Below are 24725 nucleotides of genomic sequence, written 5' to 3' on the forward strand. Positions count from 1 at the left end.
TCAGTTATTTTATTTTCATGGTCGCATGTATTGCAACACAATTATTTCTGTGGAGTATTTTTGTGAATACCGTAAAATTCAGGTTTTAAGCTCTGGGCTTATACAACTTCGTAAGGGGTTCTAGACGGGCTTATAAACGGGGGGGCTTATATTCGGGGGAGAGAGGGGATTATAAGCGGAATAAAAATAACGTTTCGAAACAAGCCACGGAAGTGTTGACTAAAATACGTTTTTTAAGTTAAAAAGTCAAAATAAACCAGCATTTGGTCCTCATGTCAGCCCAGTGGACGACCACGCGAGGGCGCGTGAAAATCACTTTACACGAGGAGACGCTACACGTGGTTGTCGCTGATGTTCTCCGTTGCTGCGCATCGTCTGTCCTCGTGTACAAGATAATTCTCGCGTGGTTGCCCGCTGGACTGACGCTGGGAAAAATGAGGGAATACTCGTAGTGTAATACTAGTACTTATTAACTTTCACGAGCTCCCGGGCAGTCTATTTAACAATTAGATGGCGAGCTCGAGGTTTCTATTTAACAATTAGACGGCGAACTTGAGGTTTTTATCAACTATCAAGGTCGATAGAAACCGAGAGCGGGCTGTATTATTGTTTAAGCGTAACCCAATGATCGATCTATTAAACACAAATACCGTAAAAGATCTAATAAACGCCCTGGCGTCTATTAAATTTTAGGGGTTCTAGAGAGGGTGTTAAATAGATACGAGGCGTTTATTAGAGAGCGGCGTTTATCTCACTCTAACTGTAAAAACGTCAACAAAACAAAAAGTATGCGTAGTTTTCTAGCCGAGTAAGATACAAAACAGAGTTGGTGAGTAGGAGACTAATCTAATCTGCGCTAATGCAAAGCATAGAGATGTCGTTCATTGTTCGATATCGACGTTTTCATCGTCATCGGGGTCAACCATGTTGGCCATGGCATCGTTGGCCTCTTCCATGCCCGAGTCAAGCAAGAAACTAAATAAATTGCTTGATTTTACTTTATAGAGTGGTTCCTTGGTTTTTGAGGCGATTCTTTGAGGTGAGGAGGGGCGTCTACTAGACACGGGGCGTTTATTAGAGGGGGCATCTAATACAAACTTTACTCCTCAGGGGAGGTGTTTATTAGATGTGAGACGTTTATATTTGAGAGTGGGCGTTTAGTAGATCATCGCTAGAATTGATTTACTGAAGGTTTTGATGGATAAAATTCAGCGAACAACTGAGCGCGCACTCTGAGAGCCGTCTATCGATCATTAGCATAATCCAGCCCACACTCTGTAAATTTGCCATTAAAATTACTATATCGAAGTTCCTTAAAAAATTCACAAATGACTTTTATTGCTCAAAATATATAAAGATGCCAAAAAGTTGCCAAGCAACTTGTGGAGCAGCAGGAAAGGATAGGGGGGGGGGGGGGGGGAGAGTAGTATTGCTTCTAGTTGCTATGGAAACCAGGATAAGTTACGGTAATGTGGATTAGTTCTGCTCGAGTGCGACTTAGCCTTTATAACTTTAAACAGACCCCAGGGTAAAAGAAAATCTGTTTGTTTTATACAACAACAAAATGATAGTAAAAGGAACTTTTGGGTATTAAGAAAGTTTGTGGATGGGACTATAACTTGTAGGAACAGTGGTGGCATAGTGTTGAGAGAGCTCGCCGACCCAGTGTAATTTGTGGGTTGAGTTTGTCATTGGTTTTTGTCCTTGCTCCGAGGGAGTAAGGATAAGAACCAATGACAAACTCTGACCACACTCTGTAAATGTGCCACTGAGTTTCGTATTATTTTGTCTCTTTTTTTACTTATTTATAAGTTAAAAAGAACCTAAAAATCATTTAAGAGGACACACTTCTGATACCAAACTTTATTATCCAATTTGGGAATTTATTCAAAACAATAATTGTTCAAGTTGATTTAGCAGGGTTGTCTTCTACAGCAAGTTACTGTATTGTAGTTGGTGGATGGTACCAGATGTAGGAACAGGGGTGGCGTAATGATTAAAGAGCGTAATGTGTGGGTTGTGTTTGTTGTGGGTTCTCGACCTTGTTCCAAGGAAGCCAGGATAAGAATCAGCGACAAACTCAAACCATACTCTCTAAAAATGTCACTGAAAATTTTATTCATTTTTTTACTTTATTTGTAAGTTCAAAACAACAATAACAACTAAAAAAAGCACAGAAAGAACAAACCTTCTAAAACCAAACTTTATTACTCAATTTGGGGTTTTATTAGAAACAATAATTGTTCAGGTTGTCGTCTGTGGCAAGTCGCTGTTTCTCAATTTTTAATTCATTCTTTTTGCTTCACAGAGGAAATGAAGCAAAAGAAAGGAAGTTTAGTTTCATTTGCTCTGTCAAGTAAAAAAAAAATAGACGACAAAGTTTGTAGTTTGTCTTTGTAACCAACAGTGCTAAATAATTTTGCAAAACTTTGCCATAAGATTTGGACTTTGATTCCAGGCCACGTCGAGTCGCGTCACGAATAGTAGTAGCTACAGTTCACCATCTGCACAGCAAACCTAGAATCATCGGCTAAATTATAATAATAAGCATCTAATATCTCTCAGTTATTAATACAAAGTAAGACATATAGCTTCAGACAATAACCTAACTGATCACCAAGTGGAGGCTGTCCTGATGAGTATTCAGATTCTCTCAAATAGTGCTTTAGAAAATGTATTGAGAGTGATAAGGAGAATCTGCATGTTGACATTAGTGGGAACTTCTTCCGCTACTAAGTATGAGAGATTTGCTGTATTGTACAATTCAAGCAAAAAGTCTTGTGGGACAGCTCACCTCTGCTTAGAAATGGTCTTTACTATCACCTCCCCCTCCCCACCCCCAACACAATGTTGATGTTAATCCATCCAGCCAAGGCCCTATATTCTTACATTTCTCGGGGGTAGTGGGAGGGTTCCGTAAATTGAGTAACACTTAAATGAATTTGTCCCAAGATTGTGTTTTTACCAGGATTGTTTTTCTTTATATTTGCTGTAAACATTTGCTAGCTTAGTTAGTTAAGGGAAGAGACTAGCCAGCAATTTGCAGTTCCTTTCATTCCCTAGAGCATGCAAAAATTAGGCATTTGAATAAAAAATCTGCAAAGATGAATTCTACAGCAGTTCTATAAAAGAAAGCGATATAATAATGAACTGAATGAACACAAATACCTCCTTTCCCGTCATGCAGGTACCTCGCTTTTTCTGTTCAAAATTTTTCATAATAACCTCCTTTTTTGCGCCCAGTTTGAATTTGACCAAAGTATTGCTTAATGTCCTAGAGTTTTGGACAGTTTACAAGTGAAACGGCTTGCGAGGTGCAGCTATCGTGTTCTTGGCGCGAAATTGCGATTTTATTTTCCAAATGACCGGCAAGTATCACGGTTGTCAGCTTAATACCTGCTGGAAAATTCTGCTATGAACATTTGTTTGGCAGCATGTACGATCACGAGCAGTTTCTAAGCATAAAGCGACGTTTTCTTGGCTATTATAACTATCTTCAGTTAGCTTTTTAGTATTGATCCAAAGATATGTATCCTGCCGAACCACATACCTTACATACACATACCACATGTCAGAAGAACCAGTACAACAAATATATCTTGTATCAGGGCCCTTGACTATGAATACTCTACTTATGCCATGAAGTATTTTGTAAAATCAAGGATATTTGAACGCGTTTGCAAGAGGCACTTAAGCAAAATCCAGAATCATGAACATTTTCTTATTTCTCTTGTCTTTGTTTTCCTTTTCTTATTGTCTTTGTCTCGATAACAACTGCGCGATTTATTTCAACATATTGTATTTTGATCACATTAGGAGCATACGAAAATTTAACTGAACAGGCCTACTTAGCTTGTAAAATTTCCTCACTTTTCGGTAACTGTTTACCTAAATTACTGCCTTATACGCAATTCTTGTATAATGATTGTGATTCACCCAGAAATATAAATAACAACTGGCTAAATTGCTGGAAAACCAGAGAAATGTGCAGGAGGATGGCCTGCAATAGATAAGCAACCCATTCGCGAGAGTAGAGTAGATTTGCTTCAAATTGCTACTTCATGCCAAAAAGGAATAAATGGATCAGAGAAAAACAATGATAACGACCTAACTACCTCCAATGGTCTACAAATGAACCTAGAGCACTAATTAGGCTGAAGTAGAAGATTCTAATCGAATAGTTATCCATTCATGAAAGGTAGTTCAAAGCCATGCTAATACAAAAAGATAAGCCTGTAACTGCTTTAGTGTACTAGAGTATTAAAATACCAACAGACATGGCCGGCTGATTTTAAAAGTAATAAGCTAAAGGTTTTCTAATGCACCTATCAATAGTTTGCCCCAGGATGGGGGGGGGGGAGGGGGCAACCCCAGGGGAATTTGAAATTTTTTTGGAAGCCAGAGTCGAATTCCCCACCCCTGGGCACCTAGTGAATGTCAAATTTCACATATCTTCTCTTAAATTTCTAACCCAGCAGACTATTTTAGATGTCAAAATCCCTACCCTGGGAGAGCTTCACGATGTCAAATTCCCGTGGGTTCCCCCCCCCCCATCCTGGGGCAAACCATTGATAGGTGCATAATGCGAGTTGTGTAAAAGGTGTCAAGTCAAGTCAGTTATTTGATTGAAAGAAACGTTCAACATATAAGTATTTCTTTAAAATGTGGCCTGTATCTGGCCAGTGAGCCCGTGCTTAGGGAAAATGTTTTCTCGTGAAGGTTTGGCAACATTGAAAAACCCTGTGTGACCAGTTCAAGACGCGAAATTTGGCACATTTGTATAACTGCAGTCTCCAGAAGAAAAATATTCTACTGAAAGGTGTATGTAGAACGAGGAATCATTTTCTGAATTGTTCAAGGAATTGTTATGTTGTCCACGTAAATATTTTTTTTCGTAATTTGTTGAATGTTTTTGATGACGTTTTAAGATATGCCTTTACGCACACGAAAGTTAGCACGTTCCATACAAGCATCGTGATGTGAATAATGGTGTTAACATATCGAGGAAGTTCTTTAATGTCTTAATTGCATTTCTTTGGACATAATTTCCTTTTTAAAAAGTGTTTATCTGTCCATTTTAATGCTAAAAATAGACATAGTTGAGCTGTTTGTTTACCACACAATGATATCAACTGACGTTCAGTTACATTAACAGTACGATTCACGTTAACTTTTCCTCCATACGAAACAGAATAGAATATAAAAACTTTTCAAACGTGACCATTGAATGTAAATGAAAAGATTCAAATTTTTTTTTTTTTACAATTTATGATGTTTGTTGTATGATTCAGGCTTATAGCAAATGGGACTTAATTTATCTTCAAAAAATTGAGTCAATTTAAATCCCTTCTACTGGGCAATACTCCTTACTAAGCTGAATTGTTTAAAAGTTTTTTGCTTTAATTTGAATATCTCAAAGGCTGTACATGGAAAATACTTTAGAGTTGAAATGTCTTTGTATGCCTTAAGCCTCTGAAGATTGTTGACGATGGTTTTGATTATTATCTGTTAAATAAGTCAGAAAAGTTAATGTAAAGAAGCACTTCTCGATCTTATTTCATTCGGAATATATTTTTTTAAATTTTTCCAGAGATATCCAGAGCAAAATCAAATTTGCACGGTATGGTACATGTTCTGAATTACATGACTGTCACACGCTTCAATTAAATATTGAATTTATCTTTTAGATCCTTTGTTGTGGAATTATTTCAGAATACTTCATACCGCAAGAGCAATAATAATCAGAATTATTAAAAGACAAAGGAAACTTTGGTCGGTAGTATTTACTATTACTACAAGATATTCGTCAGGAATGTAAAGTACAGATCGCATTGCATAAGCAGTGAATCCACCTAACATGTCGATTCTTCGTTATAAGTTTCAACTTTTACAAGAAAATTTTAAATTAAAGATTGAGTGTTAAAATGTTCGGGATGAAGTCCGTGATGCGCATTCCATCATCATAAATAATTTCAAGTTTGGATTGTTAAATCAAGAAATTTTTACCATTTTCGGACGATTTGCTAAAAATGTTATGGTTTAAAGACTTTATTGGTAGTGGCGAATTAATATAGAAGTGACGTGGAGAAAAAATCATATAAGGCCAAAGCAGTAGTTATTGAAGAAAATAGAGAGATTGAAGAATTTTCATGCCATGTACTACTACTTCAAGCAGTTACCTTACCATTGAAGACTCACTGAAACCTGCAATAAGGTTGAATCGGCAGATTCCGATAGAATAGAACAAAATGGCCAAGTTGAACGTAAATAATTTCAAAATAGGATTTAGTCCAAACGTATGCATTCCGACATCATAAAGAATTCCTGATTAAAATTCCTTGATATTCCAGTTATTTCCATGGACTACTTCAACAATGAATTAGCAGGACATCTGTTCTCTGCATATATCGTCCTTTGTCACTCTATACATAACGGTTTTTTAAATTCTATTCAATAAGCTTTAAACTTTCTCACGTAAAACCAACACTACCAGTTCTGAGACATGTGCCATAATTAGAAATATCAACGTTGAAGATTTTCCTATTGTTAAAATTCTAAGCTATGGCGGATAACAACAAGAAAACCTGTGAGAATCGCTCCATGCTTTGCTTGTCAGAGCTGTCTTATGAGTTTTTAGTAGCTCTTAAACGAATAGCTTTAAAATATAGAGTTAATATTGCATGTAAATAAAGAAATTGGGAAAGCGAGGTTATGATATTTCTGCCTCTTGAAGATTTCAAACGAAAGCACGTGAGGGTGTTTCGCAACACAGGTGCTTGTATGCTTCGCTATTTGGTGGCCGTTTAGTCTGACAGCAGGTATTACTCAAAGCTACCATCTTTTATTGTCCTTTGAATTCACGAGTAGTATCTTCGCAGAAACATCTTGGGTTGGTGACTTAAGGGCAAAATTAGACCGTATAGTTTTCACAGAAATAATCCAAAATGGTTCGCATTAACGGACCAGCTCTAAGGAGTTTATACTCTTTCACTCAATTTTAAGCTTAAGGTAATAATGAGTTTTCACAAAGCGTACAGTACATGTAAAAGCACTTTTTCTTTAAAAATTGGTTGATTTATTTTTGTGGCTTGTTGTATTTTTAATATTCTTAATTTTAGTAGCGTTTCTCGAGGCAGCACTATATGCTGTTATAATTTAAATTTTCCGAATACAAAGACGGTTCCGTGGCAGGTGGCTGCTAAAGTTTACTATTGCTTGTCCGAAGTATCAGATGATGTGTCTTCACTCAAACTACGAGAATTTTATGATTATTTGTACAAGGCAAACGCAAAATTCATCAATTTTGTTAGCCATTCTTTGTTTTTTCGATATCAAACAGTATTTATAATCCTTTGCTTAAAATATTTTAATAAAACAACGTTCAACTCATCTGATATTCCACGGTGTACAAGAATTATATTGCATTGCGCGCACGCTTCACCCGACAAATTTCGATATTTCACAGTCAGGGAATGGAAGTTGGGTTATTTTCAATTTGTTGAGGCAAAGTGAAATAAGCTTGTAGAGCTATTGCCGGTTTTGTTTGCTAAAGCGCGTCATATATTGACTAAATCTGCCGCTTTCTATAGGCAGGTAGAACGCCTCGATGAATTAAGCTTGTCAAGTTTCTAAAACCGAAGACTGAAAATTATACACTTCATTAGCATTCGAATTTTCTTGCAAGGTGTTTTACAATCACTTCATTATCAGACATTCTGTGTAAAATTTGCTTTTAGCTTAGAAATTGACGTGCGGATAGTTAATTTAAAATATTGACAAATTTACAATCCGTTTTCATTTCACGCCTTGACAGCAATAAGAAGCGAATATTATTTTGGAACAATTTACGTTTGTTAAGATATTTCCTCTCATAATCTTCAAAAATTTAAGACTTATTGTTAAACTGTACTTCTTTTTACAATCACCCAAGCCTTACCTTATGAAGTACTTTGCTAAGCTGCGATCGATGTAAAAATTGGAAGCCAGTCTTGGTATTTCGATAAATTCATCTGTTATCGACGCTTAATTTGTGTACAGAAAACTTCACATTTCATCAGAACGAAGCTCACGTTCATATTGTGCTAATTATGAAGCTTCGGCGCGACAATTTTAAGTTGAAATAATAAAAAGCAGTTGAAAGATTCACGTATGACCTTGGCAATGTCGAAGAGATCCCGGAGATCTCCCTTGCATGCGAAAGGCTTCGCCACCATGTGAAACTCAAGTGATGACTGAAATCTCGTGCTTTGTTCCGTCGTTTTGCGGCTTACCCTTCCACATCAATAAATAAAATCCTTGAACACTTTAAAATTTCATAATTCTGATCTTTAGTTGTTTAAAGTTTACTAGCTTATAAGCATTCAACAGTCAATAAACCCGTGAAGAAGACAAGAACCTTTAACTAACATCAAGTGGAGTGCAGCCATTGCTTGCAGTGTGGCGCACCATTTTAGCCGCTAATGTAACGAGAAGATTTTAAACCAAGAACATTAAAATGCGCTTACGTTCTTGCGTTTTTCCATAGAATTTTTAATTTTGACATTTTACGTTCTAAGAAATAGAACCATCTCTATGCAGTGTATTTGACAAGATGATTAAGCACCGGTTATATGGTTTTTGTGGCACCCTCTAAAGGGCTTGACAACGACCTTTTCAATTTGTGAGAAAAACGCCATTATATAAAAAAATAACGCTACATATTTCATGTGAGATACACACTCCTATAGGATATAAAGCCTTTCTGTGATATATATTTTAGATAGTTGTTTGAGCAAAATGCAAACATTGATACAATTTTCATATTTCTTACCTCAGTTTATTATGAGAATTCCATTTTGTCCCGACACGCATTCATTCAGCAATTATTCTACACTCTCAGTCAAAGTCGTATTCCTACATAATTAAAATTTTGTAGCTTCCAAATGTTAGCATGAAATATTTAAGTTGGCGGCTAATTTTATCTTCTCGTAGCGTTGCTACAAGTTTCTTATCTTTGTGTTTTCAGTTGCTTTGCATGTGAACTCAGGTACGGTAACCGCCTTTGGGTTTGAAGGCGACGACACGAAAACACAGATACAAAACTTTTACTCTTTCGTTTTCCAAACCTCAGAAAATACTAGTATTATTAGATGAACACGTCAAAATGGACTTTTAAAATACAATTTCTGCAAGGGAGAATGAAGTTTTTTTTTTATTCAAAGGCCAAGGATAAATTCAAAATGGCCGACGGGAGGAGGATCGCATAGCTTGCACGATTCGATGAAACTGAAATGAGACGGGTCATCAGTTTTGGAAGTTATTTCAAGTGTGTTAGGCCTGAAGCAGTTAATTAAAATTTTGGTAAATCTTCACATTTATTTTTTCCTTAACTGTAATATTTTTTAAAAGTAAAAACTGAAAAGTAGATGAGTTATATTCCATATGAAAACTATTATTTTACTTTGTTTATATTTCGTTATTACCTCCTGGGTTGTATAATCATGAATTCCGTTTGTTTTGGGAAAATCGATTGAAAAGAATCTTCTATTACAGTCCTAGGTAATAGGAAGTGCGGATAGAAGCTTTTTTATTCCTAAGCAAAATATAAGCTGAAATTTGTAACACATCCTGGCTAAAATTAACTCCTTCATAAACTTTGTTTTGTATTCGATTCTATAACGACCAGTGTATGGTAATGTGAAAAGCGATTACACTTTTCGTATTAACAACATCCACCGATACAAGCTTTTGTGATATTTTCTGATATTCACTAGTGAGCTTAGAATATTTTCGTCGACTCCATTATCGGATGAATGAACGCTTAAAAATTGGATGTTTGCGAAGCAGTCTATCTTTCTATCTCTCCCCTAGCGAGTGGTTATAATTCTCGTGTCGACAGGTGTTGCATGTTTCGTTTATGTGGTTCTTTCTCTCTCACAGCTGACTGTTGCGTTTTTCAAAACAAGGGCATTTTCGGTTCGGGCGGAGGCTTCGCTTGACCGCCAAAAACCCGCCAGCGAGTTATAGAGCTTTTCACTGATACAAGCAAAGGTTTAGGCAGTTTTTATGCCGCGTAGTGCTAAAAATCGATGCGCGCTGAAATTTTCTTTTTCAGTCTCAGTTTTGGTCTACTTTACTGCAGCGTTTATTTACGGTACTTTGTTTGGGAGTATAAATTATCTCAGAGGGCATTAGAATTTTCTGTTTTTTTCTATCAGATCCAACGCGCGACTAAAGGCACGTAAATCGTTGAACTCGTTAACTGCACACTAGAAGAGCAGGTCTTAGTAAACAAGCCGTGACAAGAATAAGATGATATTCCTTATTTTGCAAATTTGTGCTTTAGGAAATTCCTAAATTTAACTAGCTTGGGTTGTGCGGAGTTATTATGGCCTCTGGCTAAAATATACAATATTTTCACCTGACCAGACCAGTTTCATTTCATTTGAGAAGGTCTTGTTTTTATTTTTTTTGTGAAATTAAGAAGCCTTATTTCATGGCTCTACATTTAGAAATACATGTTTCGCATACGTTATACATAGCATGGCCATCAATTTTTATTTTAGTTTTTCTTTTTATGTAGAAATAGTTCATTGAAGCGATAACTTCTAAAACACGAGCCATTGTTGCGAAACACGCAACTCGAAGTTTTGTTTTTATTACTTCAAGTAGCTTTAATTTAACCGACCTCTGTAGAAAGCTCCTACAACTGTTCAAAAATTGCCGCTTCTACGATAGTTTAAACACTAATTTAACATAATCCTTCTTCATATATCTTGTTACCTTCAATTTTGCAGATGTGTGAACGAAAATACCGGCGCATTTCCCCAAGTTATCGTTTGTTCAGTGACTAGATTTCCGTTCCTAGATATAAACACGCGTAAGAATAGCCAGTCTTGTTTATTCAGTCTACGAAAAAAGTTTTATTGGAAGAGTTCTAATTAAGTGTTTCCAACGAAGAGTATTATTTGGAGACGTTGGTCGTATGTAATTCAACAGCTGCGTAGAAATTCGTCTTTGTTTTATAAGATGATGTCGTGGTGCGCTTTGTTAGCGTCGAAATTGTTTCGTTTTTTCGAGAATAGCGCTTCCGCGGAAAATATCCTAGATTTAAAACCTTCGGTAAAATTTCATTCCCTCAGGGCCCGGTTTTATTTCATATCGGTTTTTGTAGCCATGGTTTGCAAGTAATTAGTTTTTAAGGGCTAGAACGTTTGGTAGTATCATTTATATACAAGGCACGTGTGACCGCTTCAAACCACGACAGAAAACAACGTGCTAGAGAAACTTGTAAAGCTGCCAATAATGCGGTAAATTTGATGACTTAAAAGCGCGATAAAAGAGTGGCCGTAAAGAAAAAAATAGCCATTCTCGATCCAGTAAAAAACACAAAAATAAGTTTCTTCTCGACTTAGGTGTTAGAGAGAGCGGAGCTTGTTATGTAAATGACAACGAGTCTGTACTAAACGAGTCAGCTCTGTTTTGTTCGTGAGTTGAATAGCGACACATTTACATTTTCAACTAGGAATGGCGCCAGAACCGATTCGAACCTCGATTACATAAACTGTGGTTAAAACTTCTAAATACAACTTACTTTCGTGAAATTATCATTTAAGTACGTTTGGGAAATCTCAAAATGAAATTCCTAGCGGGAGATTGCAAGTTCTCATCCGTGCACCTGCTGAAAATGAAATAATTACTTTCAAACCAAGCCATTTCCCATCTACTTTAAAGAAGAGAATCTGACGCATTCGATTTTTCGCGCGCTATTGTCTCAAATGGAGTTTCTCTAAAACGCAAGGAAAAAAATTCGCGTCAAGAATAGCATAAGAACGCGCTTAAATTCCCTCATTGCAAGCCACGTCACGTTCAGTTCTTTGATACTACGTAATGGACTGCCGCTGGTACCCCTGTCTTACGCGCTCCTCACAAGATGTTTTCTTGAAATCCCAAAATCACTTCTCTTTTAATTTGCTTCTTTCATTTTGTGGGTTTATGATATTATCTCGCTAACAAAATAACTGAGAAATGTCGTTCGGAAAGAGAATAAAACGCGGTTTTTACGAGTTAAATTTTTTCCTGTCAGATAGCTTGGCTTCGAAATTGAGATTAGTTCACCAAACAACCCGTAAGAGAGGACAAAAAGCCAGTGTTAATCAAGGGAAGTTTCGCCACAATGTACCACGCAAGGAAATTACGGAAACGGGTGGTCTTATACCGGCGCGCAACAAAAAGCAAAACAAATAAAAACGCTTGTCGTCTGTTTTCCTCGAACTTCAGTTTATTAAAACTTCTCGTCTATTTAAGCACAATTCATTACAAATCTGGAAATTGAGAAAACTGGTTTTCATTTTATGCGGTCTTTCATATAACTTAACCATCGACGATATTTCCGCAGCACCAGCGAGTTAAAAACGAAATAGAGTTTCAGAAAATGACTTAAATTATGGTGCTAGCGGTAAAATTTGTACAGCGTTAATAAATATACATCGTAAAGATTAATTCATAAAAGTTTCCTCAACGTATAAAATTTCAAAATATATATTTAAATACATATACTTTCCGGGCCGATGCCATTATTTCTATCTAGCAGTAAAAGTTCTTTACTGAAGTGTTTGTAAGCAATTAAAAGGATCGCTTTCATTGGACTACACTGGTGAACAAAGCCAGACCCGGGCTCGTAATTGATGTCTGTGCGGTAGTTCTATTTGAAGAAAAACCGTTTGAAAAGCCATGGACGTTTTTATATTTGTTTTCACCTAATTTAAAGATTTTCCGTCGTTCCTTCGATTCTGTGCTAAACTAATAACGTCTTAACGGCTTTTCCTCACAAAGAACTTCCAAATTTACATAAATTGCAAGTAATACATTCAACTTTTCATAAATGGGGAAATTGATTTTGCCAAAATGAAACAGGTGTAAGCGAAATAATTTCGGGCCTTATTATCATCAAACCTCGGGCTTAAATTCGAAACTCGGATCGTTACTTCGATGAAATTGTGGCAATATGAACTATGAATAATTTGACTACTGGCGGAAGTGATTTGTGCTTCGGAATTTCTTGCTTTCGTTGTTAAGCTAATAGGGTATATACTGAAAATTATTTACCTGCGGGCAGTTAAGCTGTTCGCGACATGTCTCGCGAAGATAACGAAATGTCTTCCAATGCAGTACGCAAAGGCATCGCTTTCAACGGAGTTATTTCGCTCAATTTCGAGCGCGTCCTTTCCTAAGATAGCGCGAACTATCTTATTTAAAACTTGTAGCAGCAATAAAAACTCGAGACTTGCTTCATTCATTGACTCAAACATTTTCAGTCTATAATATAAATAAAATTCACCATTTGTAATTTACTCCAAATTTGCCGTAGACCGCTCCGTTCAGGCATCCGCGCGTAAACTTCGGTCGATTCCATGGAGAGATTTCGCCTGGATTTCCGGCAGGAAATTCAATTCAGTTTACTCCAGTTTATTTCAGTGAACGGAGAATTTCATTCTTTTCTTCTTTTGTCGCTGGTTACAAAACCATACACGCACGACATTTTTTGAAAGGTCTAGTTTTTCAGCAATTGACGCAATCTTATCGCTTGAAGGTCTCGGATTCATCGCGAAGTAGGCCTCCAGCGAACGCTTCTCCGCTGCCCCAATCGATGTTCGCTTCCTCTTTTTATCCGAATTAGGAAGGAATTGGCTTTGTATATTCTTACTTTTGTACGCTTTCTCGGCCTCCTCTAGCCATGCTGTCAACACGGGTTTTAGCGCCATCATGTTATTGTGACTGAGCGTAAGCGACTCAAATCTACAAATCGTAGACTGGCTCAACGAGCCCACACCAGGGATTTTCAAATGTGCTAGCGCAGATCCCACGTCCGCTTGAGTGACGCCGAGCTTGATTCGTCTTTGTTTGAAACGTTCTGCAAACCACTCCAGCTCTCTCGGATTCATTACATCGTCGCTGCTGGCCGCCACGCTTATAGCGGAGTGGATCGCTGAGTGTAAAGAGTGCAAAGGCGTGGTGGTAATCGGCGATGGCGTTTCGAACGGTTTGTCAAACGCTGACTCGCTTACTGTTGGTTGCAGCGACGCCGAGATTTGGTCCAGAATGTCGTGCGCATCGTACGTGCTCGTGTCGTGTCCGTGCGCGGAGTGGTAGCTGTGTAGGCTTGTGTAGCCGGACGCTTTGTTTGGCTTCGTCGAGAGATATTTCGGCATCGGCTCGAGCTGCGAGGCAGAGAGGAGGTGCGAGTCATCGAACCCATCAAACACACTTGGAGGAATCTAGAAAACAGGAAAGGGAAAAAAGATGTTTGAGCACCCGAGTGTAATATTTACTAACGGAAATGAATTCGATCAAGTTGTATTTATTTTATTTATCACATACCAGGTTGTTAGATCTTGAAGGGAAAGACAGCTATAACGAGAAAGAAAAAAAATATTAATTTACAATTTTTCAAGTCAGAGAAAAAATTCTGGATTGCGAAAATTGCGAGCGGGCGAGCGAGCGCCAGTACTCGAGAACGAGCCGCCGACGCGCGAACGCAAATATTACAAAAAGCATCAAATAAAAATTTCAGAATAAATACCGAGTGAGCAGATCCACGAATCGAGGGTATCCAGCTTGGCTCATTCATCTGACCTCCGGAAAGCGAAGAATTAGAGTAAGAAATACCATTAGAATGAGAAATAGGCACTCGAGACGAGAGCGGAGGACTAAGGGTCTTATTGAGTAAACTGTCGCGATTCATCTCGGAGACGTTTCACTGCGAACTGAAGCCTACTAGCATGGCGTGAAAATGTTCTTAAATGCAGTGAGAGTGCCCGTAAAGAAAGAGACAATCATTATCATTGTGTTAACAACATTTGCACTTCACGCGCACCTGTTCCCAGACCCATGCGCACGCGCAGTTTAAAAATTAATACTGCGCGTGCGCACAACGGCAGCTGAACCTGTACGCGTTGACACGGTCGTGAGTTCCAGTTCTCGGCTGACCCGGTTCGCTGGGAAAAAAAATAACTCATTCATGAAACATCTGCGGGGGGAGATTGATAACAAAAATTTTCGGCAATCACCAGTTACGGGTATCTTTTCATTGCCCGACAAGATTAGCACCGGTGAAAACTAGCTAGTGGAATAGCGGGGAGTTACAAGTGTGAAGCTTTATCGAACGTTCGCGGCAGTTTTTTTGTCGATAACTTTGGAGCGAAATTTTTAGAAGCGGTAACCATGCGTGTAGTTGTGTGTTGAAGTGTAACATTTTTGTTACCAACAAATCGGCTTGAGACAATTAATCCCTTTATTAAAATTCATTAACGCACTTACAGTCTCCCCTCAATAAAGAGGAGAACCAATGAACGCGATTTCTTGCCAATTTCCAATTCAAGTGTAATCGGGTTATTGTTTGGCACACTCACACACGTGCAAGGGGTAGGCGAGCGCTATAGCGCCATTGGCCGCCAAACTAAACCTTTCTGGACGCGTAGAATTAGCTTGATGAATGAACTAAGCTCTATATTAATGAGTTCTGCTGGAAGGGAGATAATTACGACAGTTATCGCTTTTCATTGGTTAAGAATTAATATTGGCAAAACAAACTTCGTGGAGCTAATGATGGTAAACTACATAAAAGTGAAACTAACAGAGCGCAGAATTGGTCGTATTGTTGTCAAAATTTTAAATTCGCTTTTTTAGTGAATGCGCAATCATTACTTTTTACGTCGTGTGCGTGAATTCGCTCATTATAATCAAGCGAAAGAAGTGTTCGCTTTTTATCTTTTCTCCTGGCTGATTGCACGGCGTGAGAGAATTTTTGGGCTCGCATGCAAAGCGTTATTGGCACGCGGCGGTAGCCTTTATTCACCAAGAAACTTCAAAACATTGCAACTTTATAACTAGGAATTGAATGTGACAGGTTGTACAGGCTCCGCCTTTGGCTTAATAGTCCCGCTCGCTAAAAAGAAAAAATGATGATAATTGAACTTGGCATAGAAATGTAAAATATTTCGGCTCTCTCAGCCTATGAGGAAAAGCCGCATAAATTGTCATCACTCAAGCGAATGTTCCGGATTAAGAGCACTCTAGTTTTATTCACTGAAAATTCTTTAACGTACAAACGTTTAAATCTATAGTTCGATCTAGTGATTATCCTATATTGATTACGAATTTTTCTTGGATATATTTGAGATCTTTTCGGATTATTTTCGATTAAGTCGACGGAATTTTTACAAATCTGATAAAGTTTTATATTAAGAAAGCATCTCGTGTTTCCTTGCGAGAAATTCGCGAGAATTTTTAACTGAATATACTATTAATCGCCGAGTTCTCTTCTTCAAAGCTTATCTGACGCAAATTACACATACAATGGAAATCGTTGTGATTCTAATACCCATATTGGTCTGATATAATGAAGACGATAACAAATGAAGTCATGTTTACCAGATGTCAATCCCAGCTGCCCTTTGTTCAAGAAATACAAGGTTTTTCGTTTTATAGACAAGCTAAAATCGTGAATCCTTATTCTTTACTCTCGAACGCCTATCTACGATTTGCTAAAGTCGCGCAGTTTTCAACAAGTTCTATTACGCTCTTGAAATAATCTCCCAGTGTGAAAATGATTGCCAATGCAAATTTCCCAATTTTTTTCAACACACTGTTGATAAAATGCTAATTGCTTATATTTGAATTTATTTCTAGATCTACGCGGCGAAACGCGAACCCAAACAAGTAAAAAATATATTCAATGCTACAAGAAAAAGAGAAAATATAAGATACACACCTAACCCCAATCTTTGAGCGAGTCCATTATCTCAAGACACCGCCTTTGATGAGAGCAACTTGATTCATTTTGTCGATTTTCCGCCATTTTAGCAAATTTGTTGAGCGCAACTCCCAAAAATTGCCTCGTCGAAAACGTAGCAAAGTCATCTCTTCGCCGCTTTCTGTGAAAGCCTTTACGCGAGCAGAATCAAATGCGACTCACAGTAAAAATTAATGTTTTCTACTTTTATTATGTAAAACTCTATCAAGTATTCCATTAAAAATAGACGGTCTTGCAGGCTGTGTGTACATGACCGTACATAACTGAACAGCGTTGGAGGTGCAGTGATATTCATGTATGCATACCAGCGCTATCGACGTTAAAAAATCTTTACAAAGCTTCCACGGAAACGGAAAAGAACAAATACGCGTTGAAATAACTATAGACTACGGCGAGTGCTCGCTTTATTCAACGCTGACAGCGTTTCGTAGCGAGTTTTATCTTCGTGCGTTTACGAAGCCATCAGTTAACCGCAAAGAATGCACTCATACGAGAAAAATTTCAAACAACAATCTAAGGTAGGGATTATCAAATATTTTTATATTTTGAAAATAACGCTTTAATAGAAAGGCACGCTAAAGTGTATTCAAGCGACGCAGTTTTCACATTTTCCGTTTACCGTAGATCTAATTATTATTTACTACGTGAACGGATTCAGAGTCATTCATCTTATCGCAGCTCTTTCTACCTATTTCGATATCCCCTGTGGTTCTATAATTACTTCCAAGAAAGAAGGTTTTTATTTACTATAACGCCGCAACCAATGGATAGAAACGTGATTAGCACCGCTAGTAAAAACCCTTTTGATTGAGGAAGCGTAGAAAAACGAGTTAATGTTACTGAAGCAAAAATATTCTTGTGTAGCTTATAATTAAATCCAGCCATAAAAAAACTAGGATTAATTCAATTTTTATTTTTACCTTAGCGTTAAAAAACTGAGTTCGAGTTCAATTGCTTGAAATTGTATATAACCAATATTTCCAAGCATATATTTTTCCACGAACTTAATGTGTTGCGAAATCGCATATTCTATTTTGGTTCAAAGAAACAATAATGGGCCCCGAGAAACCAGAAATCATAGAACTGGTGCTGCTTTGCTCCACAAGAGGTTTAGCAGGTGCTGCGTTTAACAACGAACGGGTACACATGAAAAACTGTAAAATGGAAATGCGTCTTTCATTCCGCAGAAGCCATTTACACGGGATAGCGTTTTGAAGTAGTTTGAAATCGGACACAGCTTTAATGGATCCCACAAACTCAATAGCACGCAAATTTAAAATTTTCTTTGTTTTCGCCGTATTTCACGCTTGTTGCTGCCTTTCCATGCGGTTGATAAGGATTTGTTTTCCGCACTTTACATTTTATGCTTTACTGGTCGGAAGTGTTAAATTGTTCAGTGTTTTGTGAATTTTGCCGAAAAAGTTTTTTCCACTCTCGATAGCTTTCAAGATAAAATCGCGTGTAGAAAACAAGTGAATTAAACATAGCCTTATCTCCAACATGTTTTTACTTGATTATTATACAACGAAATTACCAGAAAACATGTTATGTTTTGATAAAATTTAACTCACCACTAAGAAGATTCAGGGCATTTGAGAGAGATAGAAACATTGGAATGGGGATAAACAACACATTTCCAAAACCGAGACCGGCAAATTTTACCAGGGAACACAGAAAAGCAAAGAGAACGCCTTATTAATCAGTGCTAAGGGAAAGTTTATTAGATTTTATCAGTGAAATGAAAATAACCCTCTTATCTTTATTTTGCAAATAGTCACTTTTTCATTTAGTACAAGTGAAGGCAAAAATATCTACAGTGACATAAATCCCCTTTTCGCTTATAACTTAATAAGTTTTCATATTTTCCAGTGTCGATGTTCCCTGATTTTCTTGGAACGAACGTGGGGGGCGTAAAGAATAATAATAATAAGAGATATATCTGTAAAAGCAATGTCCGATGATAACAAAACCAAATCCCTGCTCTTAAAAAACACGTCAAGGGAAAAGGAAACGCCTACCGTAGATTCCGGTATAAGCCCTGGGCTATACAATTCGTAGGGTTTTGGGTGGGCTATGGGAGGGCAAGGGAGGGCAAAGGGGGAAAAATGTTCCGCGAGCCCGGGAGGATCGAAATACGTTTTTAAGTAAAAACGCACAAAAAAGCAACATTTAGCCCTGTTCAGACGCATCCGGTAGAGGGGGGCAATCCGGGGGGCATAACCGGATGATTTGTTTCAGGATGAGGGCCCGGGGGGCATAAGCGGGGGGTTATAACCGGAATTTTACGGTATTTCATTACTTACTTCTTCATTAACCAAGCTTGATTTTACCAAACGCTTAAACCGCACACGTTGTGAAATAAGGGCTTAGGCGAGGCACAACTTATATCGATGTAGCAAATCTTGGCATTCTGAATTGAAAGAGTTAGTGTTTGTATTCGTCTGTTTCCATTATTGAACAGTTATATTTTTAAAGAGAATAAGAGCTATTAGAAAATTTCAGCAGAAAGCTATTTTATAGATTTTACTGACACTCCCTGCACAAGATACGGGACGTTTTTTAGTTTGTCACAGAGCGTTTGTTTCTTAATTGATGTCTGAAAAAAACCACCCTCGGTAGCTGGCTTAAAAATAGTTAAACATTTTTGCAGCTTAGGTTTTCTCGTTGCTACTGTAATGTGAGTTTCGTTATAAGTTGATTTGTAATGTTGTTGAAGCGTTATTTTATTTTGAGTTGTGATCAGCCAAAATCATTTTCGTGCCAAACGTTTCAACAAAAGTCTTAATAAAAGATCATTAAATTGAGATTTTGAGGTAATTATTTTACTATAAACATGCATTTAATGACGCCGGGATTCTTAAACATGGGGCTAGAAGCATCGCATAAAAGGAAGCGATATTTTTTTTATTTATTTAAAAGAATATTGTATCCAATACGCCATAAAATGCATCGCAGTTGGAAATGTTTGCCATAAACACAAAAGAAAGATTATATCCAAACTCAGGGCGTGGCAATGCACCCATTGTAAAGCTATAAAATTATATCATTGTTTAAATAGTCCATTTTGTCATAGGCGAGTTTGTTTACTCAACTGATTTGCCAGCCGATTAAAGAAAGCCTTAATCTGCTAGGTAATGGCTGTTACAGGCTTAAACAACTCAATTCTTGAATTTTTATCCTTTTTGTATAAACGATTGCGTCGAATCTTCGTTTTAGCTCCTATCTTTGAAATTCTAACTTTGGTTGTCTTAAGACTTTGTCAAAATCTTAAACCAAAGGTTTTAACAGGTGGCTATATGAGGGAAAGAAGAATCATGACCTATAAACTTACCAGAGATAAGTTTATAAAGCTATTATTTTACTGCAGGGCCATCAAGAGCTTTCGATGAACTTTCTCTTTAGCTCGATGGCTGTACATATTAAAGACGACCTGTTTTGGCAAATATCACATTTGTATCTATTCTTTAAGAATGAGGCTTTCAATGCGTTTTTGACAAAGAACATGGCAGTACCGTAATATTTATTGAATTCTGCCTGTCGAATATCTCTTGACCTAAATGGGTGTATAGTTACTTTTGTAATTTACGCGAAGATACACTGCAATGCAATTCTTAGCAAGGCTAGGTTATAAAGTTTAGCGGAAAAGAGCAGTTGCGTTTAGTAAGCGCCAGTTGCTAGGCGTCATAGCACATGTATGCAGATAGGGAAACCATGTGGATATAAAAGACGCCTGAACCGGTACCGACCAGCAACTGGTGACCTCACTGTGTCTAAGCGACACAGCTTGTATAGCAAAGTAGCTGATCGATATTTTCTTTACAAAGATACACAATAAGCAAATTTTAATTAGTCTTGAAAATCTTCGATATTGTTCTTTTCTTTAAAATCAGGTTTCATAGCTTGAAAAGAGATTGTTCTTACCTCTTTTTGACAACGTGGCTTTCAAAAGTATTAATGGAATCAATTAAATGATGATTTCAAACAATGGTTCGATGAAACTTCATTTAAAATCAAATTCCGTGACTAAATGCAAAATAACCAAACATGTAAACGAACATTAAAAATAGTTTTAATAAACGCTTGAAAGCATGTGGCTTCTTTGCTGTGTTATTATAAACATGTAAGCTACAATACGAGCCACGAATGGAAGACCGGTTATTGCCTTAATGTAAAATATTATTGGAAATTAGCCATTGAGAAGTAAAACGTAAAACCGTGGGAATTGTTTCTTTTCGCAAATCAACCATACTTTTTTATTATGATAGTCCGCTATCTTACAGTCCTACTCAAGTTAAATACGTACCGCGTCTACTTTTCACTTAGTATTAAAAGCTTAAGAACAAAAACTGAGTGACATTTGACTGTTCATTGACATCAGCCTTTTTGTGACATTTGAACACTATTGGGCCAGAAAAAAAGCACAAGAAATCCTGTATGAGAGAGGAAGGCCTCGAAGGACCCGACCCCCCGCGACGGAAACCTGACCCAGGCCACTCACCAGGTCAGACACCCACCGACATCTGCAGGAGACCAGATCAAATCGCGACGGGGGCCGCCCGCGCAGAAAACGGACACGGGCCAGGAGGCACCGAAGGGACCCCCGGGCCGCAGACGGGAACAGCCCCGACGGGATGGCGGCCCGCCCCCCGGACCCAAAAAGGACGGCCACGACGCACGCAGCGAGCGCCCCAGACGGCCACGACGCGACGACACGCCCCCCCCCCCACACAGAGGAGGGGGAGACCCCCGCCGGAAAGGAGAAGCGGGAGACGCGCCCGGGGGGGGACCGGACGAGAGGACCCCACACAGCAGACACACAGACACAAGCCCGGGGTCCATGTAGGGTATACATTTAAAAACCGGGACCTGCTCTTTGACCTCCTTTACATTTGTCTGTTGTCATTCACTCGCATTTAAATCAGATCCTCAGCAAAAGAATAAACGATTCTTTATAATTATCCGTTTTTATGGCATATGTGTTGGGCAAGTCTTTGCTCCTATTTACTAGATATCTTTGTTAGTTCTTGTGCTCTCTTAGGTAATTTTTTTTTGATAGAAAAAAATTGCAACCTGCCCTCCTCTTTTCAAAGATATATCGCGGTATTTCTACAAAGGAGTAATAAAACTCCCGTTTAATTTGAAATTCCAAGTTCCTTTCATGTCCAAGCGAGCCCTTTCAGTACCAAGATAGAAATTAGTTCTAGGAATTCTAGTGATGCATCGAGACCATATAATTCTTTTTTTTTACTTATACAGTTTAGCCTTTCCCTACGGACACCTATAATACAAACAGTTTACAACCAGAATTCATAAAAATAATATCTACTTTCATAATACCGCGGAAACCTCGTGAGCTATACACCCTGACTCTGTGGTGTCCGTATTAAAAAGGTTTGACTGCATTCGTATACGAAGAAACAGATTTTTGTCACGAGTGATAACTTAAGCGTTAATTCGCATTTACCTTCAGTTTTTAGTGCAATGGGCAGGTAGATCTACGAGCGTCTTGATAGTGACGCTGGAATTATCTCAGTTATCCTTTAGAAGGTCGGCAGTTTCTCGGATATCAGTTAGAAGTTTCAGCCTATTTCTTAGGAATCAATATTTTTTGCAGACCTCAGCTAACAGTTACAAAGCCCCGTTATTTTTCCCCTGGCAGTTAAAACTTTGACCAGTTCTCAGCTATCTGCTAAGGCTAAGCCCCCTTCAGACCCTCGACTACTCACACCTTGAAGTAAACACGGCTTGTTGCGCAAGAAAATTTGAAGAAAAAGGACCCCGGCTTACGAATTGTAGATTTAATCCACTAGAGTTTTAATGTACTTTTTTTAATTTCAGATATGTTGGTTTACCGTTTCAGAAGGACGTAAGTATTTCTGATTTCATGGAGTGATTCATGCTGACTGCGCATGCTGATCAGAGAGTGAGAAAAAATTTCCAGTGTATATAAACAATATTTCACTGCTATAGTTTAAGTTGTAACATGTAAATAGGTCCTAATAGCTTTTAATGTAAATAGTTTTCAAATTTTAAAATTCTTTATACATAGCTTTTATACATTTTTATATCATTATAACGTAATTAAGACGTATTGACTGCCATGTGTTATTGTTTTTTAATAAACGATTCTTCTTCTTCTGAAATGAAGACCTCGGTCTAAGTGCAGCCCATATATGTGAGTTCAGTGTGTTCATTCAATTCAAGAACGTTCATTAACGTCTGTCTAAAGCAAAAAACATTTTTGCAATCTGCTAAATTTCTTGTGCATTGTACCTTTCTGAATACAGAGCTGAAATCGTCGACAAGAACGTGCTTACGGTGTCTACGGTCTACGTGAAAAAAAAAGGCCCTCATTCCAGTAAAAATGGAAGCTACATGTAGCTGTTTCTTATTCCCATTCTCACGCAATTATGAACCAACTGGGGTACAGCTGGCTTCCATCACTTGTCGAAAATGCTAAACGCTTACTTCGGTCTTGAGAAAATCTCGCCAATGTTGAGAAAAAATTACAGTTCCAAGCCATTGTCCGTTGTTTTTAATATTACTGCACAGTGAAAGGTTTCAGGCAAGGCGAATCAAACTCTGTATAACGTATGAAGTTGAAGTCCTTTCATTCTACTTTAACCGACTGTTTTTAACTTCTCTAGTTAGCTAAAACATTTACAAGTATAACTATGTAATAGTCACATGAAATATTACTATTAAAATATTGAAAGCAGCCTTTAATTTTGGCAGCTGAAGATATTCTTCGTGCAGCAAAATCATGAAAAAATAATTTGACTGTTTTCAGATCAGATAAGGAATCAATTTATACTTTGTAGATAACATAACCAGTCGAGATTATATTTTTTGGACTACTTTTAAACCTTTTTTTTAGAGAAAACAGATAAATTAAACGTAATTGTAATAAAAGATTTTGTTTACTATTGTTTTTATATTGAGTAATTGGTGTGTGTTGAAAGAAAAGGGGTAAAAATATCTTTAACACTTTTAGCTTGTTATAAAATATATATATGAGTTTAAAAGGCTAAGACGTAAAGAAATTTGCACGTTTTGGACTATAAGGTCATCTTCAGGGTGAATAACGACTCGAAAGTCGAAAACGTGGCATTTTTGCAAATGTTTTATTACTTGTTAGCCTTTTAAACGTTTGTAGGTATGTGTAACATGATTTGTTATTAATGAATTTCAACTCTTTAAAAAAAGGGTTTGATAGTTTTAGGTGGATCAAAAACAAAATAATCAATTTTTAATTGTTCATTCGCATGGCAGAGAAATATGATAAAAATTTGACTCTTCCACACCCGAGTTACACGTTTTCTGACAAACATTTTATAATGAACATGCCAAGCTTTTCATTAAAGAGGTCAGTGGTAGCAGAAAGTGTCGTTGTCCCACAAACCATGACAAGCATATGGCTAATTCCTGGAAAATCATTCTCGCCTTTGGACAGCTGTCCACTTCACCACCAAACCGCCGTGATAAAAAGCTCTTCCAAACTACTAGACTGATAACACATGGTGGAATTTTTTGGTGGAAAACCGCCCGGGGCTAAAAACACTCTTTTATTCTATCTATTTGCCAAATAAACTGTCCCTTGGCTAGCTTCCTTTCTGTTAATGTAAGCTTAAACAAAAGCAATAGGCAACGTTCTCTTGACGAGAAAAAATATTCTACTTACGTTAAATAAATACATCTACGACGGGAATATTCTACATGTGGTAGAGAAATATACTTTATAACCTTGCAAGACAGTCCCAAAACAACAGAGCCATCAATATCTATTATAAAAATCTTTTTCTACAATATTTTTAATTATCGTTATTAAGAGTGCAGACACGTAGCTAAAGTTATCGCTGGTGAATCTTCTTGGAACTCTGCGAAGCATTGAACGAGAGGGAATGGAACGAGTTCCTCGTCACCATTCCCTCAT

General features: G+C 37.6%; 2 protein-coding genes across 6 annotated transcripts in view; one reads left to right on the top strand and one right to left on the bottom strand.

Moving 5' to 3' along the window:
- The window catches only part of LOC144653706 (uncharacterized), a 38356-nt gene that overhangs the window by 11193 nt on the left and 2438 nt on the right, over nucleotides 1-24725 (top strand). For 2 of the 4 annotated variants that reach the window (XR_013570807.1, XR_013570806.1), the window contains exon 2: nucleotides 22631-23721. Coding sequence is in view for 2 of the 4 variants with exons in the window: in XM_078513766.1 (XP_078369892.1) it covers nucleotides 17090-17310; nucleotides 22631-22658 (249 nt within the window). In the remaining 2 variants the exon portion in view is untranslated. Of the gene's footprint in view, nucleotides 1-16970; nucleotides 17311-22630; nucleotides 23722-24725 lie in introns of those variants that run through there. The other 2 variants (XM_078513766.1, XM_078513767.1) reach the window with 2 other exon arrangements.
- Nucleotides 12242-16765, bottom strand: LOC144653705 (POU domain, class 4, transcription factor 3-like). 2 transcript variants are annotated; one of them, XM_078513765.1, is made up of 4 exons: nucleotides 16751-16765; nucleotides 14561-14608; nucleotides 14359-14388; nucleotides 12242-14255 (listed from the first exon to the last, which is right to left on the bottom strand). In XM_078513765.1, the coding sequence occupies exons 2-4, from the start codon at nucleotides 14606-14608 to the stop codon at nucleotides 13452-13454; spliced, it is 882 nt and encodes a 293-aa protein (XP_078369891.1). In that variant the 5' UTR covers nucleotides 16751-16765; the 3' UTR covers nucleotides 12242-13451. The 2 variants fall into 2 exon arrangements, with proteins under 2 accessions (XP_078369891.1, XP_078369890.1); XM_078513764.1 differs by lacking the exon at nucleotides 16751-16765 and having other exon boundaries at nucleotides 14561-16704.

The sequence above is a fragment of the Oculina patagonica genome, chromosome 5 (assembly GCF_052425735.1).
Source record: "Oculina patagonica isolate OP01 chromosome 5, crgOcupat, whole genome shotgun sequence".
In the NCBI taxonomy this organism is placed as follows: Eukaryota; Metazoa; Cnidaria; class Anthozoa; order Scleractinia; family Oculinidae; genus Oculina; species Oculina patagonica.

Coding starts and splice junctions, on each gene's coding strand:
- LOC144653705 (XM_078513764.1), bottom strand. CDS start 14,722: ATGAATCGCGACAGTTTACTCAATAAGACCCTTAGTCCTCCGCTCTCG. Junction 14,389..14,560: donor TTCGTGGATCTGCTCACTCG/GTATTTATTCTG, acceptor TTCTCGTTATAG/CTGTCTTTCCCTTCAAGATC. Junction 14,256..14,358: donor CTTCAAGATCTAACAACCTG/GTATGTGATAAA, acceptor CCTGTTTTCTAG/ATTCCTCCAAGTGTGTTTGA.